The sequence below is a fragment of the Rhopilema esculentum genome, chromosome 7, assembly GCF_057945365.1.
Source record: "Rhopilema esculentum isolate cy_ngs chromosome 7, ASM5794536v1, whole genome shotgun sequence".
In the NCBI taxonomy this organism is placed as follows: domain Eukaryota; kingdom Metazoa; phylum Cnidaria; class Scyphozoa; order Rhizostomeae; family Rhizostomatidae; genus Rhopilema; species Rhopilema esculentum.
The window spans coordinates 14064311-14085943 of NC_142821.1; the positions used below are offsets into that span (position 1 = coordinate 14064311).

General features: G+C 37.1%; 1 protein-coding gene across 3 annotated transcripts; it reads left to right on the forward strand.

The window, feature by feature from the left end:
- Nucleotides 1–207: 207 nt before the first annotated feature.
- LOC135683809 (uncharacterized) lies at nucleotides 208–20423 on the forward strand. 3 transcript variants are annotated; one of them, XM_065199160.2, is made up of 19 exons: nucleotides 2767–3112; nucleotides 4781–4851; nucleotides 5319–5401; nucleotides 6369–6469; nucleotides 7157–7221; nucleotides 7945–8048; nucleotides 8505–8567; nucleotides 8889–8957; nucleotides 10295–10423; nucleotides 10818–10877; nucleotides 11405–11456; nucleotides 12223–12264; nucleotides 13095–13223; nucleotides 13885–13931; nucleotides 14926–15000; nucleotides 15956–16027; nucleotides 16138–16198; nucleotides 16940–17079; nucleotides 17372–20423. In XM_065199160.2, the coding sequence occupies exons 3-19, from the start codon at nucleotides 5394–5396 to the stop codon at nucleotides 19710–19712; spliced, it is 3558 nt and encodes a 1185-aa protein (XP_065055232.2). In that variant the 5' UTR covers nucleotides 2767–3112; nucleotides 4781–4851; nucleotides 5319–5393; the 3' UTR covers nucleotides 19713–20423. The 3 variants fall into 3 exon arrangements, with proteins under 3 accessions (XP_065055233.2, XP_065055232.2, XP_065055230.2); XM_065199161.2 differs by lacking the exons at nucleotides 2767–3112; nucleotides 4781–4851 and adding an exon at nucleotides 208–481; XM_065199158.2 differs by lacking the exon at nucleotides 4781–4851 and having other exon boundaries at nucleotides 2768–3112.
- The last annotated feature ends 1210 nt before the right edge of the window (nucleotides 20424–21633 follow it).

Below are 21633 nucleotides of genomic sequence, written 5' to 3' on the forward strand. Positions count from 1 at the left end.
CAATTACCCCTTGTACCGTCATTGATCAACAGCTGAAGTGGCTATTTACTCTTCGAGAAAACGTTCTTGTTTTATGTACGTCAAGATTCATCAATAAACTTCGAAGCTATAGCTCATCTTGGAAAAGTTCAACCCCATTCAAAACTTCATTGGTCGGAGTGGCCTAAAGAATGAAACAAGCTTTATTATTGAAAGGTCTTATTTCACTGAACTATGGCTAGACGTCTTGTCATATCAAAAGTATCCCACAATTTAATTTTTGCTGCAGTTGTCAAAGCATTTTTAGACCTTCTAATCCTTTGATATGTATGGATGGTTGCCATGAAATTCGAAATATTTTGATTCCACCCGTTATAAGTCAGTTATAAACTCGCTTGAGTAAGAACTGGAAGCGCATTTTGGCAAAATCAACTTTATTTGATGGATTTGAGCGAGGAAGAGACGAACAAAAATGGTCAGGACAGACAGATATTTAGTAAATGTGAGTATTGAATACACGCGAGATATGAAATAAACACTTATTGACAGTCTCAGCTGGTTTTAATTCTTGTCATGTTTACAATACTGAAACTTTTTTGTATGTAAATACAGTCAGGGATAGTTATTTAATAATATACAGATTTATTAAACACATGGAGGAAATTTCCTAAAAAGCGAATCGTGCAGAGACGTGACACGTACGATTTTGATGATATTGCAAATTCGTGTTGGCTTAGAGTGAGGTTGCACATGGAATCCATGCCATTTCGCAGTTAGCAAAGTGTTGTTATTTAACGTTGTAAATGTTGTTATGAATGTACACTAGTGTGGCGTCATTTTGGTGTTAGAGTTCTAAGAAAAGCCTGTCTCGTCAGTGTTACTTTATTGTGATGCACTAACCATATGTATTCAATTTTTCACAAAGTATTGATTGATTATTGCCAATCTTATACTTGGTTGCTGTAAATTGGTTATCTTTTTCACCCTGAGATTTTATGGCAGGTTTTCACTGAGAAATTGTCCCATATAGTTTCAGATAAATTGCAAAATTGACAAGTTCTTTCCTTGGCACTGATTTGTTATAAATGCAAAATGCCGGGACGAATTTTCGCGGCAAGGATTAGGGGGCGTTAGATAACGATTGGATTTTGTGAAACTCACTTCAGGTGACTGGTTTTATTAAGATTTTGCCGAAGAGCACAAAAATATTGAGGGGTGTGTCACACCCCCACACCCCCGCGAAATCCAACCCTGGCAAAATATACTACCTAATACAAAGAATGAGAGTGCCTAATGCAAGGTATGGTTGGAAAAACGTAAATAATGAATTACTAGCAATAGGAAATATAAAAACAGTGTATTGATTTCAGTATCAAATGAACCATGGGAAATTAAGACCATGATATTTAACCGTGACTTCGGGATTGGGATCTTCTGCCGGGGGCCGAATTGCAAAGCGGCGTGAAATTATAAACTAAGAAAACCGCAATCCGCACTCAAAAATGCACAAAACCTCGCTGAAATAACTTCAACTATCTTATCATAAGAGTTTGCCGATAGATTTGCGATTTTACAACCTATATCGCTTGACTTTCGAAGCCTCATTCAAGTGTACTTGAATTTCAAAGAATTGAACGAGTACCTCCCTTTTTGATGAGTACTCGCGCTGTACCCTCGACTCCCTTTAATCTAACGAGCACCCTCTCTGCCCCCTCAGCCTTTCTTATGAGTGGTTCTTTTCTCGTGATTGTCCTTTTCTCCCTTTAACTTGGACTTGCTACAAGTCTCCTTAACTGCACTTCACGAGCTCTCAATTTCTAACCTTTACTATTCTACCTCGTATCCTTACTATTCTATATACATTTTGTTTTCCCTCAATCCCCTTTTTAGTGAGTTCCCACCTGTGTCTCCTCTGTAAGGGGTGTCCTCGCTGCGTCTTCGCTTTTGAGTCTCGTTTTTCCTAAACTGAGAAATTTAAGAAATTTTTCTCTCCAAATTAAATTTTTCTTATTCGTTTTGGTATTTATCGGTATTAATTGTAAAAATTGCATATCTTTCAATTTGTCATTTAGAAGAATGCGGGGGCTAAATTTCCTTTTGGTAAATGTTGTAAAGGTTTTCTCTCTTTCGTGATTCTCAGGGCAGAAACGACACCTTTGTTGACGTTTTTATACTTATATTTGCACTTTTTACATAAGCCCTTCTATCGAGATACCGGTTTTTTATTATTTGACATATCCATGTGAGTTACACCTAACTGGCCTACGCCAGGGAGTGGTTTTCTCTATATTACGACCTTTCTCTTGAGGCTCCTTCACGTAACTGACTACCTACTGTTCTTCCTAACTGATCTACTACGCCCATGGGTGTTTCCATCATTACCTTATATGGCATAATGACCTGGTCCTATGACCTATCACATGTGTGAATTGTTTCCTTTATGAGGCTAATCTGTGACATTCGCACTTATTCACGTGCTATTGTTCTCTTAATTGCACGCGAGGGATAATCCTTAAACCTAAATTTCACAACGGAAAATACATCCCCTAAAAGCTTCCAATTTCTTTTAATCGAAATTTTTGTACATTTTCACCAGCATTTCCTAAAACCTAAATGTCAACACCGCTAACATTTGCCAGAAGTGCAGGAAACTGGTACATTTCATGCATCAATTCGTACAATAATTCGTACATGCATGAAGAGGCTGGTCTGCTTCGCAAGCCACTCTGCACTTTGTCAATTAGGCCTTTTGTATACATAACCTTTTCTTTGCTTATGCAATAAATGAGCCAGGACTGGTGAAATTAACAGTTCCCACCCATTTGACTGCTAATAACCGTGGGAGAGATCAATTGAGGGGCCTCTGGGAGAAAATCATTGGAAACTGTTCCCTTTTCTGGTAAGGCGACATGGGTGTGATCGCGCATGCCCAAAGACTTAAGTTGCATGAAACGAAAATGGCGATGTACGGAGGATGCCAAACATTTCGAAGGATTTGTAAAGAAAGCAAGCTCAAAACATAAAAGGATTTTGGCTGAAGGCTGTGATCGTATCTTGACATACAATGGCACTTTTGACAGTGGAACGATCGCAGTCCATCGAGGGCTTTTTGAGCTCTTCCAGTGAGGAATCGGTGAGCAATTTGATAAATCAGGAAATAGATTTGTTTCTTCGCGTATTCCTCAGGAAACATGATTTGTTTTGGTGATTGGCAATGTGTCCTTATCGATTTAGGACATTACATGTCATTTGTATTACATTGTTTTATCACTTTAAATCAATCAACTTCCACAAGTGATGTGGGAATGTTTACAAATTTATAGCAGACACCGTCGGGCTGAGGCAAAATTGTGGTAGGCAAGTGATAAGATTGTAAGAGAAATCAAATCCCCAGCGTTAGAGGTAAACAAATACGAGGGCAAGAAAGAATACAACCGTCAAGCTACCCTTGTGAGATTCTAAGTAAGTATCAGCAGTATCGGAGTAAACAGGATTTTGAGTTAATATTTGCTGTTGCAACTACTCCGTTAATAATGGTTAATGGTTTTGTATTTAGATCTGCAACATAGACTTCAAAGGAACGATAGTAATGCAACTTCAGTATTCCAGATTTTTATTAGTTGGGTCCACTGGTTTTTATGTAATTTGTATTGCTTGAGGAGTTGGCCATTTTCTTTGACTTGAAATGAAACAGAATCATGTTCATTTTTACCTGTCAATGCAAACACAAATTCAAATCACAGCTGGGGGTTTAAAACATTCACAATTGTATTTGAAGCAATGAACAATTTTGTGTCCAGATATTGTAAAGGTTGTAAAGTTGGTTCTCTAAAAAATCAATATATTAATATATATACATATATAAATACCAAGCCTAAGTTTGACAATGTTTAAACTTTTAAGAGCAAAGGACTACTGTTGCAAAAGGCTAGACCAATTAAGGCATTTTTATTAATTTTCAATCTTTTCCAGTTTTTTGAGACTGGAATTCTTTTGATGAAGCAATCAGGTTAGGAAAGGAGAGCAAGTAATGATAACAGGGGGCAATTACAAACATTTACGAGGTTAATAAACTATTAACCTATTACAATGAAAAGGATCTGAAGGGTTTCATTGTTTTACAGTGTGGTCTTGTCATTTACATTTTTTTGCAGAATTTTTTTTTTCAAAATTTGTTTTCTGGTGCCATCTTTCAGAATTACTTCACCATGTCACTTCTATCGTAAGATAAATTACAATTAAATTGTTGATTTATTATTTTCTCTCTTTTCTTGGCAAATCAAAGCCATCAATATTTGTAAAATGCTTGTTTTGATTACCATAGAGCTATGAGATGCCACTGTTACCTAGCAAGTAACCATGCCTCTAATATATTATGTGGTATTTGTTATATCATATATAATTTGTTATATCATATATAATTTGTTATCAGTGAGATGAAGAATTTTTTGTCACCAAGGAAAACCAGAAAATCAATCCTGTTTAATAATAAGATAAAATAAGATTTTAAAGCTAGCCTGGCCATAAGATTTTAAAATTGCCATCATTTTCCTTAAGTACCATTTTTAATTTATTATTGCCAATATTTCCTTATGCTACTGTTAAAGCTCTATTAAGCTTGAGAGGTGCTTATTTTTTCAGTCCTAGAAGGCGGCTTAAAAGAGGGGGGGGGGGCTTGTTAATAATTTGAGGTAAAAATGTTATAAAAATACCCGTATTAGAGAATATCATGTAAATGTTCTCAAAAACTTTCCTAGCTGCTTCGAAAGTTAATCAGTTATATTGTCCTCATCATCATCAGAGCCACCAGGATCAATTGATAACCCTGGGACATCTTCCAAACAAATTTTGACTGAATTCTTAGGTGCACAAGTAAGTCTTTACATGGGTCATATTTAACGCACATGATCTTATCATTATCTCACCCATCAAGGGACCCACTTAATGCACATGTTTGACATCAAGGACTATAGAAGGAAGGTGTGATAGAGAAGGGGCTTGCTGGTGGTAAGGGGGCTTAATGGATAGGGGGCTTAATAAAGCTTTTACAGTATTTTGATAGCTTTTGTTAATGTATAATTTTTTTGCAATTTATATCTAAAATCTTATAAACAAGGATATTGATAATGATAAAGCAACAGATCCCAGAGATTCATTTCAATCATGATGGTACATTTCTTATCATATAAATATAAACATTGGCCAGCAACTTAAATTTGCTTCATTTATCAACACATACTTAGTTTCTGATCTTTTCACCAAGTTTTGTTATCTGTAGGAAATAGATGGCTGACAGAATCTTCCCTTTTGTATAAAAACTTTTTTTTCTTGACTTGTAGGATGATCAGGAAGATGTCACCCAGATAGATGATGCCACAGACTTTCATTCCCCACGGCCCCCCAAACTTGGAAGAATGAGATCGTAAGTTTTGAATACCAATTCGTCTGAGTAGAATTAATTTGAAGCTTTTAACAACAAAGAGAATGACATGGCTATGTTTTGTTTCTGCCTGTTGGGTTCCTGTTTGAGTCACTAAAATGTTTGGTAATTTTAACTTGTGTCATAATTTTTATATTTGGTATATATATCTTTACTTTCTCCATGTTTTAAAACGATGCATTGTCTTTCTTGGTGAATAGAAAAACAAGGTTTTCTGCTGCCTGTTATTTATAGAGTTTTTCATAATTTGTTTTTGAAATAATTCGAATTGTTATCATTCAGGTTGTTTGTTTGCAAGGAGTATTATTGTTTTGTGGTATGATTGAGTAAATACTTTGGTATGCAAGTGGAATTATGTCATGCTCTCTTTTAATCTAACAGCTCATTCAATAGACTAGATAACATTTCTATGATTGATGTGTGATTTTGAGCAGTAAAAATTGCACCTAGCTTTCTTTGGCAGAGTATTTTCAGCATTGACAATATGGCAGCCCAAGCTCTTTCTTTGTTTGGCTTCTAACTTTATTTACCTGCCATAAAATATGCCCTAATGTCATGATACAGACAAATAATCTTTTTTATTTATTTTTTCTCAATCTTTGGTCTTAAAATATTGAAATATATCTATACCTTTCGTCATCAAAAAACAACAAAAATTATCTTTAATGTAAAATGCAGTTTCAGGATGCTTGTATAATTAAAGATTTGGCAAATATATATGTTTAGTTTATATTGTCTCAATGAATTTACTGACTCAATTCAACTGAAGCTATATCCAGACCTCCTTAAGTAAAGCATTGCAGCTTAAGAAATGAATGATTTTTCATGCCTAGCCCAAACAGGATTAGTTTAAGCAAATGTAGCATTTACAATAAGCAATACATTTAGAAAAACGAAGCATGTATTTCCCTAGGATGATAATTTATCTGTTGTTCTTCAACACTTTCAGGCCAAGTTTTGCTGGTTACTTTGCCTCGAGGGGAGGAGCTGTTTCCCTTCCTGTTGGAAAAGAGACAAGAACAGCCACAAATTCTCATAAAAAGACTTGCGGTATGATCATTTTTTGTTTATATCTCTTGTTTATATTCGTATTTGCTATCTCGATTAGGATCTTTGGAAGAGAGGTTATTTCAATAATTGCTTTAGAATTTGTCAAATTGTTTATTTTGATTGAAAAGAGGTCAAATATTTAGGCAAAAAGTCTAAACCAAGCTCAAATGTATTTGCCTCTTGACTTTAGCTATATAGACTGTTAAGTTCCTAGCTTTAATTTTGTAAATATTTAGCTTTGAACTCAGATTAATGCAGAGATTACTAGTTCTCTTAAGGATAAAATAACCCAGAAATTACAAAGGCATCAGCATTTTTCTTGAACGACTACTGTAATGAATTTACTGACTCAATTTTTTTTCCATTTCACAGAGGTTCCGCATTTGCTTAGAATATTGGCATGTCACTTAAAAAGTTTTTTCCTACTTTGGGAGTTTTAAAATGATCCATTCCAGAAAATGTGGTCTTGCAATAAAACAACAGGGAAAAAGTACAGACTCGTGATTTACTTCCATTACAAAACAATGTTGCCAGAACAGAATTTGCATGATTCTTTTTATCATTCTAGAGCATAATAAAAGCCTGAAAGTTTTTTATTTTAGTTTATGTCATGCATATTATTCATATGTATATATATATATTTATTCATTTATGCTATTCATTTTTAATTTTTTGTGCTATTTCTAGGGGAATTACAATTGCATTTACAGGAGATGGTAACATATCTTAGAGAAGAGGATTCTCTTAAGATGGTAATGGCTTCTGAATGACATTGTCTCCCTCAATCTTTAGTAACAATGAAGCATCTTAAAAAATTGGCGCTCGACATTTTTATACTCTCACTTAACTATATCCATGGTTAATATCCTGTGGCAACATATGTAATAATTCCATGCAGATCTTGTAAGAGGGTACTAAAGAGGGGTATTGATCTTGGCTCCCAACTCCCAACTCCTCCCTCCTATCTCCTAACTCCAAATCCCATCTTCCAACTCTCAACTCCCAGCTCCCAACTCCCAACTCCCAGCTCCCTCTCAAAACTCTCCCTCCCAACTCTCAGCCCCCCTCTCAGCCCCTGCTTCCACTGTTCCCTCCTTCCAACCCTCAGCTGATTCCAATTTTTAGTTACGTTTATTTAAATCTCTTCACAGTGGTGTCAAAACCTCAAACACTCTATGCAATGGTCATCCCAGAAAGAGATGTTCTCAGTTCCCTAAATTTCAATCTCAACTGTGAAAATAAGAAAATTCCATTTCTAAGTTTAATCTCTGCAGGACCTTGTTATAAGGCATATGCAAATTTTGCTAGCCAGATATTATCAATCAAATTTTGAAAGCCAATTATTTTGCAGAAAATTTTTTAAGGACCCAGTTTGACAATTTGCTTCTTGTCTGGTACCCAGAAACTCATTTTGCTCTTCTGAATTGTATAACCTTCCTGATAGATTGATTTTCATTTTTCTTATTTCGTTAAAGGCTGTTAGAATCGAGAGTCAACTACCCGACAAGAAGAGATACCTAACTGCAGTGACAAACTCCAAAGATCAATGTATATTGATTGGAGTTGATTGGGATAAAGGGTGAGTCAGCTGTTCGGAAATTTCCAAGTACAGGCTGCCACCTAAAATCTTGCTGACCATAATTGTCCGTTTACAATCAAAGTCAAGAGACTCCCAAAGGGCTTATTCCATTTCTTGATAATTAGAATTGAGAAGCATTTATTGATGGTTAATATGATGCAACCTTTTGCAGTTACCTAGATTTTCTGTTGTTTTTGTATTGTCTTTATAAGTTCCTGATATGCAGCTAAGCTATCAGTTAAGAATTTAAACTTTTTGAAAACCCCTCTTTGCTACTGCCAATATGTCTCTTTTTGTAAGCACTTTCTGTTCTCCTTGCTTTGCCCTTGAGTATATTTAAATGTATAAAGTCCCAAGCTTTATCATGAATTTCAGACTCTTACTTGTATAATATATGTTTATATATTTGTATAAAGACCTACAAAGATTACAAATGATAATTTTTTTGGCTCATAGGCCAACGATTGGCACTGTTTTGGAGCTGCATGGATCAACAGTCACCAAGCTGGGCGGTGATGGGTGAGTATGCAGACTCTCCTACATACCTCAGTTGTAGGCAACATACATACTAGTTGGCAAACAACAGCAAACTGCATTAATCACCTAACATGTCTCTCTTTAAAACAAAAATAAATCAATAAACGTTTGTTTCCTTCTGTTTTTCAGCAAATGTATTATTCTAATAACCTTGAAAGAAAAATTATTGTTTTGTCATTGCTACGCAAATATGTTGCATTGATCTTTTTATGGGTAGGACTGTGAAGGTCGATAGAAAAGTTCCAATGTGCTTCAGAAAAAAACTGACTCAATCTTATTCTTAAAAGTTGTTGTTTTTTGTAGCGGATTTCATGTGTCCTACGAAACAGAGATTGGTCACTACTTCAAGCCTGTCTCAGTGCAGACCCTCTGGTAAGCAGTGGTCAAATGAGACGCGATTTCTGACCTTGTAGATATTCAAATGGCATTGCCAAAGTTGTCTACGATTAATCTTAATTGTTGAATCTGTTTAAGTTTAGTTAAGATTCAGCCACATGAGCTCAGGCTTTTTCACTATCAGAACTATGTCAATGTTATTTTCATAATTTGTATAGCAAATCTAAACGACAATGGTTTGTTAGCATTGCTAAGGCTCTCGCTGGCCATATTTCGGCAAGCTTGTATCAAAATTCACTGGCTTTTACCTGCATCTGGTATTCTATGATGTTCTTTCAGATTGTACTGTCAAAATGTAATATATTTTCATGACCTTGTCAATTGCCGCTCTTAAGACTCCATGATCTTTATACTCCATGTTTACCTTCGCGTTGAAGCTATTTTCTCTAACATTAACTGTAACACTAACATTAACACTGCAGTTTTTTTCTTTTCTTTCCTGGTACCTCCAATTTAATTTACGTCCAGTACATTTTGTTTATGGCTACGAATCTCTCTGCCCTAAAACTACCAACAACAACTTCAGAACCGTTCAATGGCCGTTTGTAGGTCCCAGGTTAAATATCATCAGCCAAAACTTCATTAGTAAGATTCAATTTCAAGTCAGGAATGGATGAAAAACGAGATATGTCGACCTTGACAGTTTATTAAGATCAGTCAAACTAAGAGTTGATGGTCGCAATGTTAATTGGATTTATAGTAAAAGGGAATGAGGTTACTAGTAAGAATAGGTTTCGTATTCGCAAAATGTCACTCAAATCAAGCTTCTGCTTTGAATTTCACGTATTGACAGTTCAAGCTGTCTCCCAAAGGAGGATGACACCGATCGGTTTTTTAAATCATCGTGCGATGCCCCCTTTGACTATAAATCTTAATTTAAGGTCAGGTGCTTATTTCTGACACTGTTGTTGTTGTTTCTTTGTCTGCTTCACTCATACCCAGAGCTGTACGTGTGACTGAAGTAGAAGCCTTTTAGACTTCCCTCCCAAATAATTTTATGTTGCTTAGATATCGTAGTTACATCTGTAAGGAGAACATTTGATGCGTTTTGCATTGTATATTTATGATTCTCATTTTCCTAAATTTTTAACTTTGCCCAAATTCGATAATATTGCCTGTAATGCTGACAAGGTTTGCCCAATTCAGATAGTTATCTTGTTTTATTGCCATAGCAACATGAAAATGCATTTTGAAGTGCAATATCTAGAGAAGCCATTCCCAGCAGGGCAGAGCCAACGCCCGAATCACAACTAAAATCTCGTCAACTGATTTCCTGCGGCTTTTTCTCAAAGTTTCTGTCTATCTTCTTCAAGGTCGGCTATCCACATAATTCAAAGAGGCATTGACGTTGCCAAAAAGAGTGTCGAAACAGACAGCTACAGGGAATTTACCGACTATTACAAAAAAAGAATCAATTCGGATCCCACGAGTATTAGCGAATGGTGAGTTGCTACCCTGGCAGAGTCAATAAACCTATTTAATTTGATAAAACCTGGTGCATCAAAGTTCACAGTCAAGATTGATGGCTTTTTTGAATTTTGGTTTTATGGAATGCAGCTACTAGTTATAACGTTGCTTGTGAATCGAACAGTTGAAAATTAATGTTCAGTTGCACATTTTCATTTTAATAAACAATAAAATTATTTTTGTACCTTAGGAAATTTTGTTTTATTCGTCCAAAGGAACTGTGTATTTTAGAATGTTGTGTGCAAAAGAATGAAGCCTCCAATTTTAAAAGAAATTATCTACAGTCCTCTTGATTTTTTAGATCTGAATTTTTAGCTTTGTATGTCTCTTGTTGCTAACCATTTCCTATCTGCCTCGTTTTTGTTAAAGGAATATGATGGATGATCTGTTGTCAACGAGGCAGTTTGACCTGGTTTTGTCAGAGCAAGAGTGAGTCTCCCTGTTACCTTGTTCTGGCAAAATAGCTTTAAAACTAAAATGAGGTCCCATCTATTGAAATGATTTTGAGAAATTTTATCACAAACAATCACTGCTGGGCTGTGCAGGACTTTGTTATTTGCTGTATCCTTTATTTTCTTAGGCATAGCTGTTGAGTCCAATGCAAAAAACCTAGTGTGTAGCACAGAACATTTGGCGTATAGAACAATAAGTGTTGCCTGTATTTGACTTTAAGAGATTGATATCAAAATCGAACTAGAGGGTGGGGTGCAAAAACTCTACACTGTCTCTAGAGACTAATTCACTTGTCTACTTGTGTATTTGTCTGCTTCTAAGAGAACTCTCTAAGAAAATTTTCCTTTTGGATTTGTACCAATACCCCAATTTGCTAAAGAAGCAAAGCATTTCATTACTTTAAGTATTAGAATGTTCTCCTAGTCCACCTTAGTAAAAAGCCCCTCAGATATCAAGAATTGCATTCTAGCTGAACACTGAAAGCCGCCATTTCCTCTCTTTAGACAATCCGAGCAAGCCATTGTTAAAAAGCTTGTACGATCCAAACTTAAGGAGGTATGTATCTCTTGTAGCAGCTTTTGTCCTTATATTATTTTACGAGAAACTGAAACGGCCTGCCTAACACACTGAAGATGGAAATGGTTAAACCAGTCGTCATTAGGATTGCGGTGGTTGCGATAAATAACAGTTTATTTTCAAGTGCTTATCGAGTGCAAATACATTGTTGTTTTGGTTGGCAGGGTTGTTTGGAGTTAGACACAAGTCGATGCGCTTTAGATGGCAAGGTTGTTGTTGTTAATAGTAATAGGCGTTTGGCTCTCAATGGCACAGTTCAGTGTTGTTGAGAGACAAGCCAAAGAAAGCTATTTTATTTCAAATCGAATGAAATTGCATTTTTCGAGCCAGTTCAGGCACAATATTTTAACAGTGTTTTTGAGTTTCTTTAGTTTTATTTTCGTTAATACATAAAGCCTCGAGCCTGTTCGATGATAGATCACAAGATACAATTCTTCAACGAAGCTTCTCATACTTGCTGGTTTGCAATCTCTGTTTTCGCTTCCATGTTCCATTGGCTTTGCAACTCACGCACTTCAAGTTACCTATAGGTCCTAACTAAACATGTTCAAAATATTTTTGAACGTGCTACTATGCTGAACATTTATAAACAGATAATTTTTTCTTATATCAGCCTTTGATTGTGTAGATATGGTATCATTTATGTCACCATGGTAACTGTGTTGAAGATTTTCGCACTATCATTTATGATTATTTTGTCAATATGAAAGAAAATATAATGATCGTAATGAATTTTCGTCACCAGGTGATGATCAGGGTTGATATCGACGAAATTACATGTCGCCAGGTAGGTTGGAAGTTTTCATCTTTCAAACCCATGTGTTGCATATGGAACTGGTAAATTTATGATGCGTCTGTTGGGGACCTGGGTCTGGCTAAAAGCGATTACTTAAACAAATTTGAATGCACGGCCTACTGTTGAAGTCACCTAGGCACATTATCACTTGCACATTCTTGAAGTAAACTTAGATGTGAATGTGCATGCGCAGATTAAATGTGCAGTTAGAGGGTACTGTTTTAAATTGAAACTGACGTAACGAGATTGCTATTAAGCGGTTACTAGGGAGTTACGGAGAGGTTTTCGTTCCATCGAACTTACTTCTACAAAGTTTCTAAAGCAGAAAGAGATTTGAGATAAGGGATAAATTTGCTCGATGTTTGGGCGGGTTTCCTGTATTGAGCTGTGTCCTTTACTAGCTGGTGTCTATTGGTGGGTGATGCCTGGTATTGGGGAGTGTCCGTTACTGGGTGGTGTCCGTTTCTGGGGCAGTGTTTGGGCGGTGTCCGCTTTTTTATGAATTATTTACCCAGGGTACAATTCAGCAAGGGCACTGTTTTTGTCAAGTGTGCCGAAAAACAAGGTATAATTATTTTTGTCTGCTTGCAAAAGATGCAATTAAAAATACGAATTAGAATCTGAAGTGCTTCTAACTTGATTTTAAAGCCTTCTAACTTTGGATCTGAAGGCTTACGATGAGGGGCCTACCTTTTTTCCTGACCTGTTCAGCTGATAAGTCTCGTTATAATCAGCTATTAGATTGCATTGTTGGATAATTTGCTACTGAGCTTCATGCATTCGCAAGTTCTTCAATAATGGCTGCATTGTTGTTGCTCTAGATAAGAATCATTTGCGAAGATGAGCTCGGAATGGACCTTTCCGAATTCAAATCTTTTTTGGATATCGAAATGTTTACAATTCTTGGTCAAATGGACTCTGCCTCAAAGATATTCGACTACCTTTACTTGGTAGGTGTAAACTTTGCTGTTTTATCGTTTATAATTTTCTGTTCGAGCTTTTTGTGACACAAAGAATTATGACTGGACAACAAACCAGTATCATCTTTTTCACAGCGAAAGGACTGTTTTCATTTGAGACTCGTAAAATGATAAAACGTTTAATAGTCACAAAAGGGTTAGGAAAAAGCTCTTTCTTTCATCCGTTTCAGCAAACAAATAAACAGTTTTTTAGATAAAGTTTTACTTTTCCAAATAGAAAGAAAAAGGACATGAACATGCCACATGATATTAAAGGCGAAAATCATTACGCAGCATAATCAATTATTGTTTTCGTTCGACAATCTTGAAAGTATAAAACGTGGAGTAATGTCCAAAAACTGAGCAAAAATTATATCAAATTGCGGATCGAAAGTTTTGCGAGGGGAAGAAAAGCGCGTTTGATTGGTGCCTTATATTTGGCCAACCAGCAGCCGCTAATATCTGACCTATTTGAAGAGTCTACGAAAGAAAACTTTTTCTGACTACACAAGTCGAAATCCTTTGTTTTTATGTAGACAGATTCCAAGAGACCTTTATGAAAAGATTGCCTACGTCCCCGACTAAATTTTAGTTTCCTTGCTTAAGAAATGATTGCTCTGGTGAATTCCTCTGATGACTGTTTATCTTTCAGGGCTCTGAATGGAACGCATCCGATTTACCACAGCTGCAAGCCCTTGGGTATGTTGTTCACGTCTTCTCGTTGATTCGTACACATTTTTTGTGCTTTTCGTATCTATGAAATCAAAATATCTAGAAGAAAGCATTTGATGCCGATTGATTCGAAAGACAGATTTCTCATTTTCAAGAGCTGGTTTACAGCCCTTCGAGGCAAATATGTTATGGCATTCAATATTTGACATTTGAACAGTAGTGTAGAGCCAAGAAAATGTAGAAGGGGGGTATAGAGCTAATGAACGTAACAGTAGCTCTCATGTGCATGTCTCCTCAATATCAACTTCTTCACCTTTCACTTTTTGTAGGGTCACAACATTTTCCATTGTCTACCTGTTACTTGAGGAGCAAAATCTTAAAAATAAAGAACTCAAAGTAGTAAAGTTTTGTCAATATTTATTTAAATATCAGTTATCAAGAGGGCTCTTAAGGTAACACATGAATGCAAAAAGTAACATCGGTTCAATCAACGATTTGATCCTGGCAGAAATTAGTCATTACCCAGAAAAGGAGGAGGAGGCGCAGTCCCCATTCAAAAAGTAGAAGGGGGCGGAGCCCTCCTAAGCCCCCCTGCTCTACAGCCCTGCATTTGAACCAGGCCATATTAAAAATATATATAAAGAAGTTTCTGCCTCAAATCTCATTCGATATTATGAAATATACATTAAATATATACACTGTTAATCATACCAAGAAAGCTAAACGTTTTGGTTACAAGAGAACTGAAAATTTCACGTGCCACCAAATAAAAGGAATGAGGGAGCACAACATAAAAAAGTCCGATGTCCCAAAAATTGAAGTAGTTTGCGATACGAATTGTTTAAAGTTCATTTAAAGCCAGCCAAACTGTTGAGTTTATTGACGGTATAACTCTGTGTTGCTATATTTATATATATGTTATAATAGATAATATATTGTTCAATGTCTTTACTGAAGTATTGAAGATTTATTTGATGTTGATCATAGCAGAATTCATTCAGCATTTTCTCTTTCTTTACAGAATTGGATATATCCTTAATTTGACGAGAGAAATCGATAATTTTTTCCCTGATACGTTCCATTATTGCAACATAAGGTTGGTCAATTTGAGTAACGTCTTTGAGTTCCATATTTGCGTTACAAAACCCCAAAACATGCTTTGCTAATAAATGGTTATACACAGAATTTTAAGAATGCTTCTGCGTTGTTGAAAGCACTGTAGCTGTAAGACCTGCCAGAGGGTGAATTGGCGGTTGCCACTCTTAGCTACTCCGTGTATGTCAAGTAATAAAAGCAAAAAATATCAATGTAAATATAACTGCCACTTTGTTGCTGCTTTTGCCAATAACTTTTCATTTCATTTGCCTTTACTTTCTTATAATATAGCGCTTCTGTAATTGAAACAAAGATGTGGTAAAGGTATTGATTGAGGGCTAAATGACCTCCGCAGAGGGCCAAAATCGCTTTCGGCGTTATCAATTAGGATTCATGTGATTTTAGCAGCCAATTTTTACGCAACTGATCGTTGACAGAGCTTGTTTTCACAACTTGTTTGGTGTGTGCCCCCCTCTGCTTTCACGTGTCCATAACTTGTTTGGTGTGTGCCCCCCCTCTGCTTTCACATGTCCTTAACTTGTTTGGTGTGTGCCCCCCCCTCTGCTTTCACATGTCCTTAACTTGTTTGGTGTGTGCCCCCCCCTCTGCTTTCACATGTCCTTAACTTGTTTGGTGTGTGCCCCCCTCTGCTTTCACGTGTTCATAACTTGTTTGGTGTGTGCCCCCTCTGCTTTCACGTGTTCATAACTTGTTTGGTCTGTGCCCCCCTCTGCTTTCACGTGTTCATAACTTGTTTGGTCTGTGCCCCCCTCTGCTTTCACGTGTTCATAACTTGTTTGGTCTTTGCCCCCCTCTGCTTTCACGTGTTCATAACTTGTTTGGTCTGTGCCCCCCTCTGCTTTCACGTGTTCATAACTGGCTTGGTGTGTGATCCTCGCTGCTTTCACATGTTCATAACTTGCTTGGTGTGTGATACTTTGTTGTTTGTCATGCAGGGTTTACGATGAAGAAGACACAGAGTTGTTGCAGTACTGGGATCGCACCTACCGTTTTATTCATAATGCCAGGTACATTATAACAGGCTCTTGATATTTTTCTTTAGCCGTCGTTGAGGTGATCGCTTCAAGTCTTGCGTCAATGGTATTCAAATATTTTTTCTTTTCAAATTCCTTTGTAGATTGGCTGGTTCCAAGGTACTTGTTCACTGCAGGCGAGGCATTAGTCGATCTGCATCATCGGTAATTATTTATCTGGATTTCACTTTCCCTGTGGAAATTTTGGGCTTTTGATTGATTCCACAGGTCTTTGTGTTGGTGGTTAAAATTACTCAGAATATGAATTTTTCTTCAAGCAGTTCTTCAAACAGGCCATCACAAAATGTTTATTTCCTGTCAATCATCGTAGTTTTACAGTACTAGGAGAGCCCTTCCATCCATTCAAAAGGATTGCGTTCCTATCAACCAAAAAAGTTCCGTTGTTTATGAATTTACGTGCCAGTGTGATTCTGGCTACGTAGGACGCACAACCCAAAGATTGGAAGATAGGATAAAACAGCATGTTCCTTCCTACATAAGAAACAAAACTGTCCTTCAAAGAGAACAGCCTCCTCTAAAAACACAGTAAAAACTAGTGACTCTGCCATCGGACAACACCTTATAGACAACACAGGTTGTGCACAACTCTATAATGATGACATGTTTCAGAAAATTGGCAGAGTCCGGTCGTCTTTTCATTTAGTAATTTTTGAATCGATCGACAAACAAACTAGAAAGCCGCCATTGTGTAGACGGAAGGAATTCATGTTCTCTCTTGGACTCCAGTGGTAACTTTTCTTTAGGCACGCGGCACTGATTGGTCAACTATACCGGTCATGTGCTTGCGTTTTTCTAATTCAAGCAGTTGTGTTATGATTCTGTATTCTGTAAAGTGGTGTAAATTCCCCCACAGTGCTTTAATAATCGTCTATTCCCACTTATCAGGTCATTGCGTATATCATGAAAAGTCGTGGATGGTCTTTAACAGAAAGTATGGAGTATGTTAAGAAATGTCGGAGTATTATTGAACCGAATGCTGGGTTCCAAAAGCAGCTGATTATATACGAGGGTATCTTGAATTCGAGGTTAGTCAAAGATTGCCAAAGAGCTTAGTGTTTTGAAAGATACCTCTAAGTTGCACTTGATCAGTTGGAATGACTATAGCTTTTATGTTTAATGATGGTCAAAGTATTTCAATGCAAATTGATAAGACAAACGTTTACCCTGGCAAACTTTTATATTTCCCATGCCCAATAGGCTTACCGTTTATGACTGCAGATTTGAGATAAACACAAGCCATTCAAGGTTTAGATCTTAAATTTCGCCTCACTTTGATTGATAGATGGCCTCACTTTATTCTCGCGATTTTCCTTTTAGTCGGCATCGACACAGTGACCTCTTTCGTCAAAGATCGAAGTCCGAAATGGATACACCATCAACTCGAGATAGAAGGAAAGTGTTTCGGGATTCAAAGTTGCATGGGGAAATTGACGAAGCGGACGAGGAGAGAACTGATGGCGGAGAAAGATTGGCATCTAAGAGTGCAAAAAGGCCTAAATCATGGACACCCGATGTGTCTAAGGAGGTTTTAAGTGAGCAAGAAAAGCGTGGAGAGATTGTCAACAAAATACCATCGGCAATCGATGAGATATCTTGTCAGAACGAAAGTATCCCAGATGATGCAAGGGCTGTTCTGGATGGTGATGAAGTAGGTAATATGAAGTTTGAGGAGGAGCAGCAAAATCTGATGAAAGAAAACGCAGATTCGCTTAAAGGTGTGAAAGTACAGCGTCATGGCCGAAGGAGGATAATATCACGTGCAAAAACATTGCCATCGCAGCTGATGACGCACTTAGCAGGTGACACTGGGAAGGAGGGCAGTTCGTCAAGTAGCGCAGTGGAGGATGCCAAAGATGAAAACCTCTTAGAGCAAGCTGTTGCTGCATCTGTCATGAAAAGTAAAATGCTTCGCAGTCTGGAACAGCTTCAAGGCCTAAGGAAAACTAAGGAGATTTTAGATAACCAGTTTTCGGTTGAAAGTATTATTAGGCCATCGAGTTTGCGGAAAGCATCATTCTCAAGAAGGCTTCCATTTGAAAGAACAAAATCATTTTCAGAGGAAGCAGAGAGTAGTTCACGCAAGCGCATTAGGAACAGGGCATACACTATCGGCGTTTCGCGATATTGCGAGTATGACGATGACAATGCAGAGCAGGGTGATGAGCTTTATGATTATGATCACTGTGATAAAGTTGATCGCAATGATGGCGATTGTAGTAAAGGAGATCGCAATGACGGCGAGAATGGTTGTAGTGGTGCTATTCAAGAAGAAGGTCAGGCGACTGTTGATGCGGACGTTGTGAAGGAGACAAACATAGAGGGGAGTACTGCAAAGGAAGAGGACAAAGGATCTGCAGAGAATGCTTCTTCATCAACCCATGGAAGAAATGATGTGGAGAATCAACCTTCAGCAAATGATAATGTGATAGAAGTACCCCAATTCATAGATGTGAAGGAATCAAAAAAATTAATTGAGGAACAAGAAAAAATGTTGGCTCAGCGAGTTCGTATTTTACGATGTCCACGAAGGCACACTATAGGGGAATCGAAAATATGGAACAAAATTGTCAAAGAAGAAGGCAGTTGCAACCAGCAGGGCTATCAGAAAACAGAAGCGGATGGCAGTACAGATGATGGGTCGGAAAATAGTCGTGAACTTAAAACGAAGTCGAGAGCATTGAACGATGGTGTGTTGAAGGACAAGAGCAAGCATCATAAGCGCTCTGCCAACGACAGTAAATTGCAGAAGAACAACTCATTTTCAGGGGGAATTGTTTCGAAAAAGGGTCCCAACAGAGATGACCAGGGCCATTCTGAACCGGGGTACTCTGAACAGGCAAGTTCTCACCAGGATGTTTCAGTCAAAAAGTTAGTACAAAAGCACGCAGCTTTGATTCAGCAAACCTCTCCCCCTGGAAATTCAGAAACTCCAACTATCTTTTTTGATGATGCTAGTTTTTGTGTTGCTACAGAAGAGCAGAGTCTCCTCTCGAACTCACCAAGCATCATTGACGGGGGTGAAGTGCTTGAAGATGAGCATGAAGAACAGCCAGATACAAGCAAGCCCGCTGATATTGTAGAACGGGGTATAGTTAAGAGACATTCACAGATTTTCTCAAAAGCTATCGACAAAGCATTGGATTCGGGCACGATGACTGATTCACAAGGGCAAAAAGAAGGCCCCGCTAGAGACAATCCGTTTGACCGATCAAAGCGAAGGAGTGTGAAAGAGAGGTTGCAGGAAATAGAAGGGAGTCAACGAAACCAACGCCCTATTTCATTGAATTTAGAAAAGGGGACAATGCCCTTTGACACGGAAAGTGTAGATTCTGCGAACACTGAAAACGTGGACAGTAAAACAAGCAAAGAAGTATGTTCCGATCTTTGTCCTACCAGTGACTGTGCATTGAAAGCTTTATCGGCACCCCCGTCTCCGAATCCGACTGTTGCTTCACGAGAGCGTTTGAATTCAAGAAACTGTTCAGACGTACAGGGGGTCATGAATGGTCGTTCTTCCAGCATGAATGATGTAGCTCAGTATGATAATGTGGCCAAGTGCTCACATGATGTTTTTGTGAGCTTGCCCGGCAGCGAAACGCCGGGAGAAGCTGTAAAAAGTCTCGTGGACAGGTTTGAAGGAAATACTTTAGCCTCATGACTTCCAGATTCAAAGTTCCCTGAAAATGTATGTTTAGTTTACAATCCTTTTAACCAATAAGCACTTTCTATCTGAAAAGCAACGCTTGATGAATATAATATATCTGGCTTTAAAAAATCATTTTTATTTTTGTAAATCAAATGGATCAGAAAGGTATTATTCTTAAGATGTATCGTTGCAGTTATGTTATCTCACCCCGCTGCGTTTTGGCAGAATCAGCTATAAGTGTTTCTGTATCCTCTTTTACACTGTCTAGAGCCATTTATTCCCTTAAATGGATTCAATTTTAGTGATATCGGTTATATTAACCGACTCTTGTTGGCTCTTCAAGCTTGGATTTTCCAACGGTCATTCATCCGTAACGGGGCTGTGTGATATAGGACGCAGAACCTATTTCCCACTTTGGTTAAAAGTGTGTTCTAGTCGATTCTTCTGATTCGTTATTCTGTATTATATTATAACTATTGATAAAGAAGACGCTTTTAAGAAACAAATTCGAAAATATTTGGAAACCGCGGCTTTTTATAGAAAGAACATTTTTCTGTCGCTCATGACTGTGTGGTTGATACCGCTGCCCTTGTTTGTCGCGTTTCCAAATGTAACACATTTTGTAAGCCTAGTCAAGTAGTTTTGTATTTACTGTGCAATTAATTTATATTCTTATATTTCTTACACATTTGCTATAGATATGAAATTCAATTCAATAGTAAAGATTGCTAGCTTTCTCGTGCTTTGTCGCCTTGCTCCTTCACATCACCCAGTAGCCATTAAGCACTGTTAGTTATTCTGTATAACCTCGGTGTGAATATCAATCTAATGAAGAGTCCGTCTATACTGTCCATTCATAAAGTAACGTTGTTTCTCCAGGCATATTGAGTTTACGATTGTAAACTATCTGCGCTTAAGGTTGATCCAGGCCGATTTGACCCCTTGGACGAATATGACTCCAGGGATTCTTAGGCCAATGATTTGGAATGCTGTTTTCAGCACTCATTTCAAATACGACGAAAAAGCAAAAGGATTTTTGTTACTGGGTGAATGCATCTGTTTTTCCTACCCATTCGTGGCTTATTATAAGAAATTATAAAAACATAATAAGAATAATAATATAATAATGAAAATGAATATTTAATAGATCCGATACAGGTGGCTTTTCCCTGTTAAAGTTACAATACCCAAAATAAATTTTGGTTTTTAAAAAATATTTACAGAAAAAAGGAAGCAACTGCATTTTTTTGTGGTGAATGGATATTGTATCTCTTTCGTTAATAATTCTTCGACATTAGAACAACTATCCTTGTATGCGATTCTCAAAGCTCTCGTGAATTTTGTTTATTTTCTTATGAACCGGCATGGCCTATCATGAAACATCCAAACAAGTGGACAGATATTAAGCTAAACTGAGAAACAACGAAGGCGAATCCTTTCTAGAAGATGATGCTATTGATTTGAATAGAAAATTTGATACTTTCCTGCTTAATATCCACTATCTTATTGACAAACATTGCCCTAAATGAAAGTTAACAAAAAAGGCTATGAAGCTTAGGAATAGACCATGGATTGATCTGCACATTCAGAAAATGATTAAAATTAGAGATAATCTATTCCATCAGTTCAAATTAACTAATTCTGTTAGTTACTCACGGGCTTATAAGCAATTCTGAAACCGCATTGTGAATGAAATATAAGAAAGCAAGAAAAATTACTACCATAAGTATTTTGATGAACATAAAAACAACATGAAAATGTTACGGAAAGGAATAAAAGGCATAATTAATATAAGGCCAGGAAGTATTGAAACCATTTCATATTAAAAAACAAGGATTATATTAAAATATCAGATCCTGCTGAAATATCAAATCACTGAATTCAATAAATATTTTACTAATGTTGCAAGTAGTATCAAAAAGAAAATCCCATG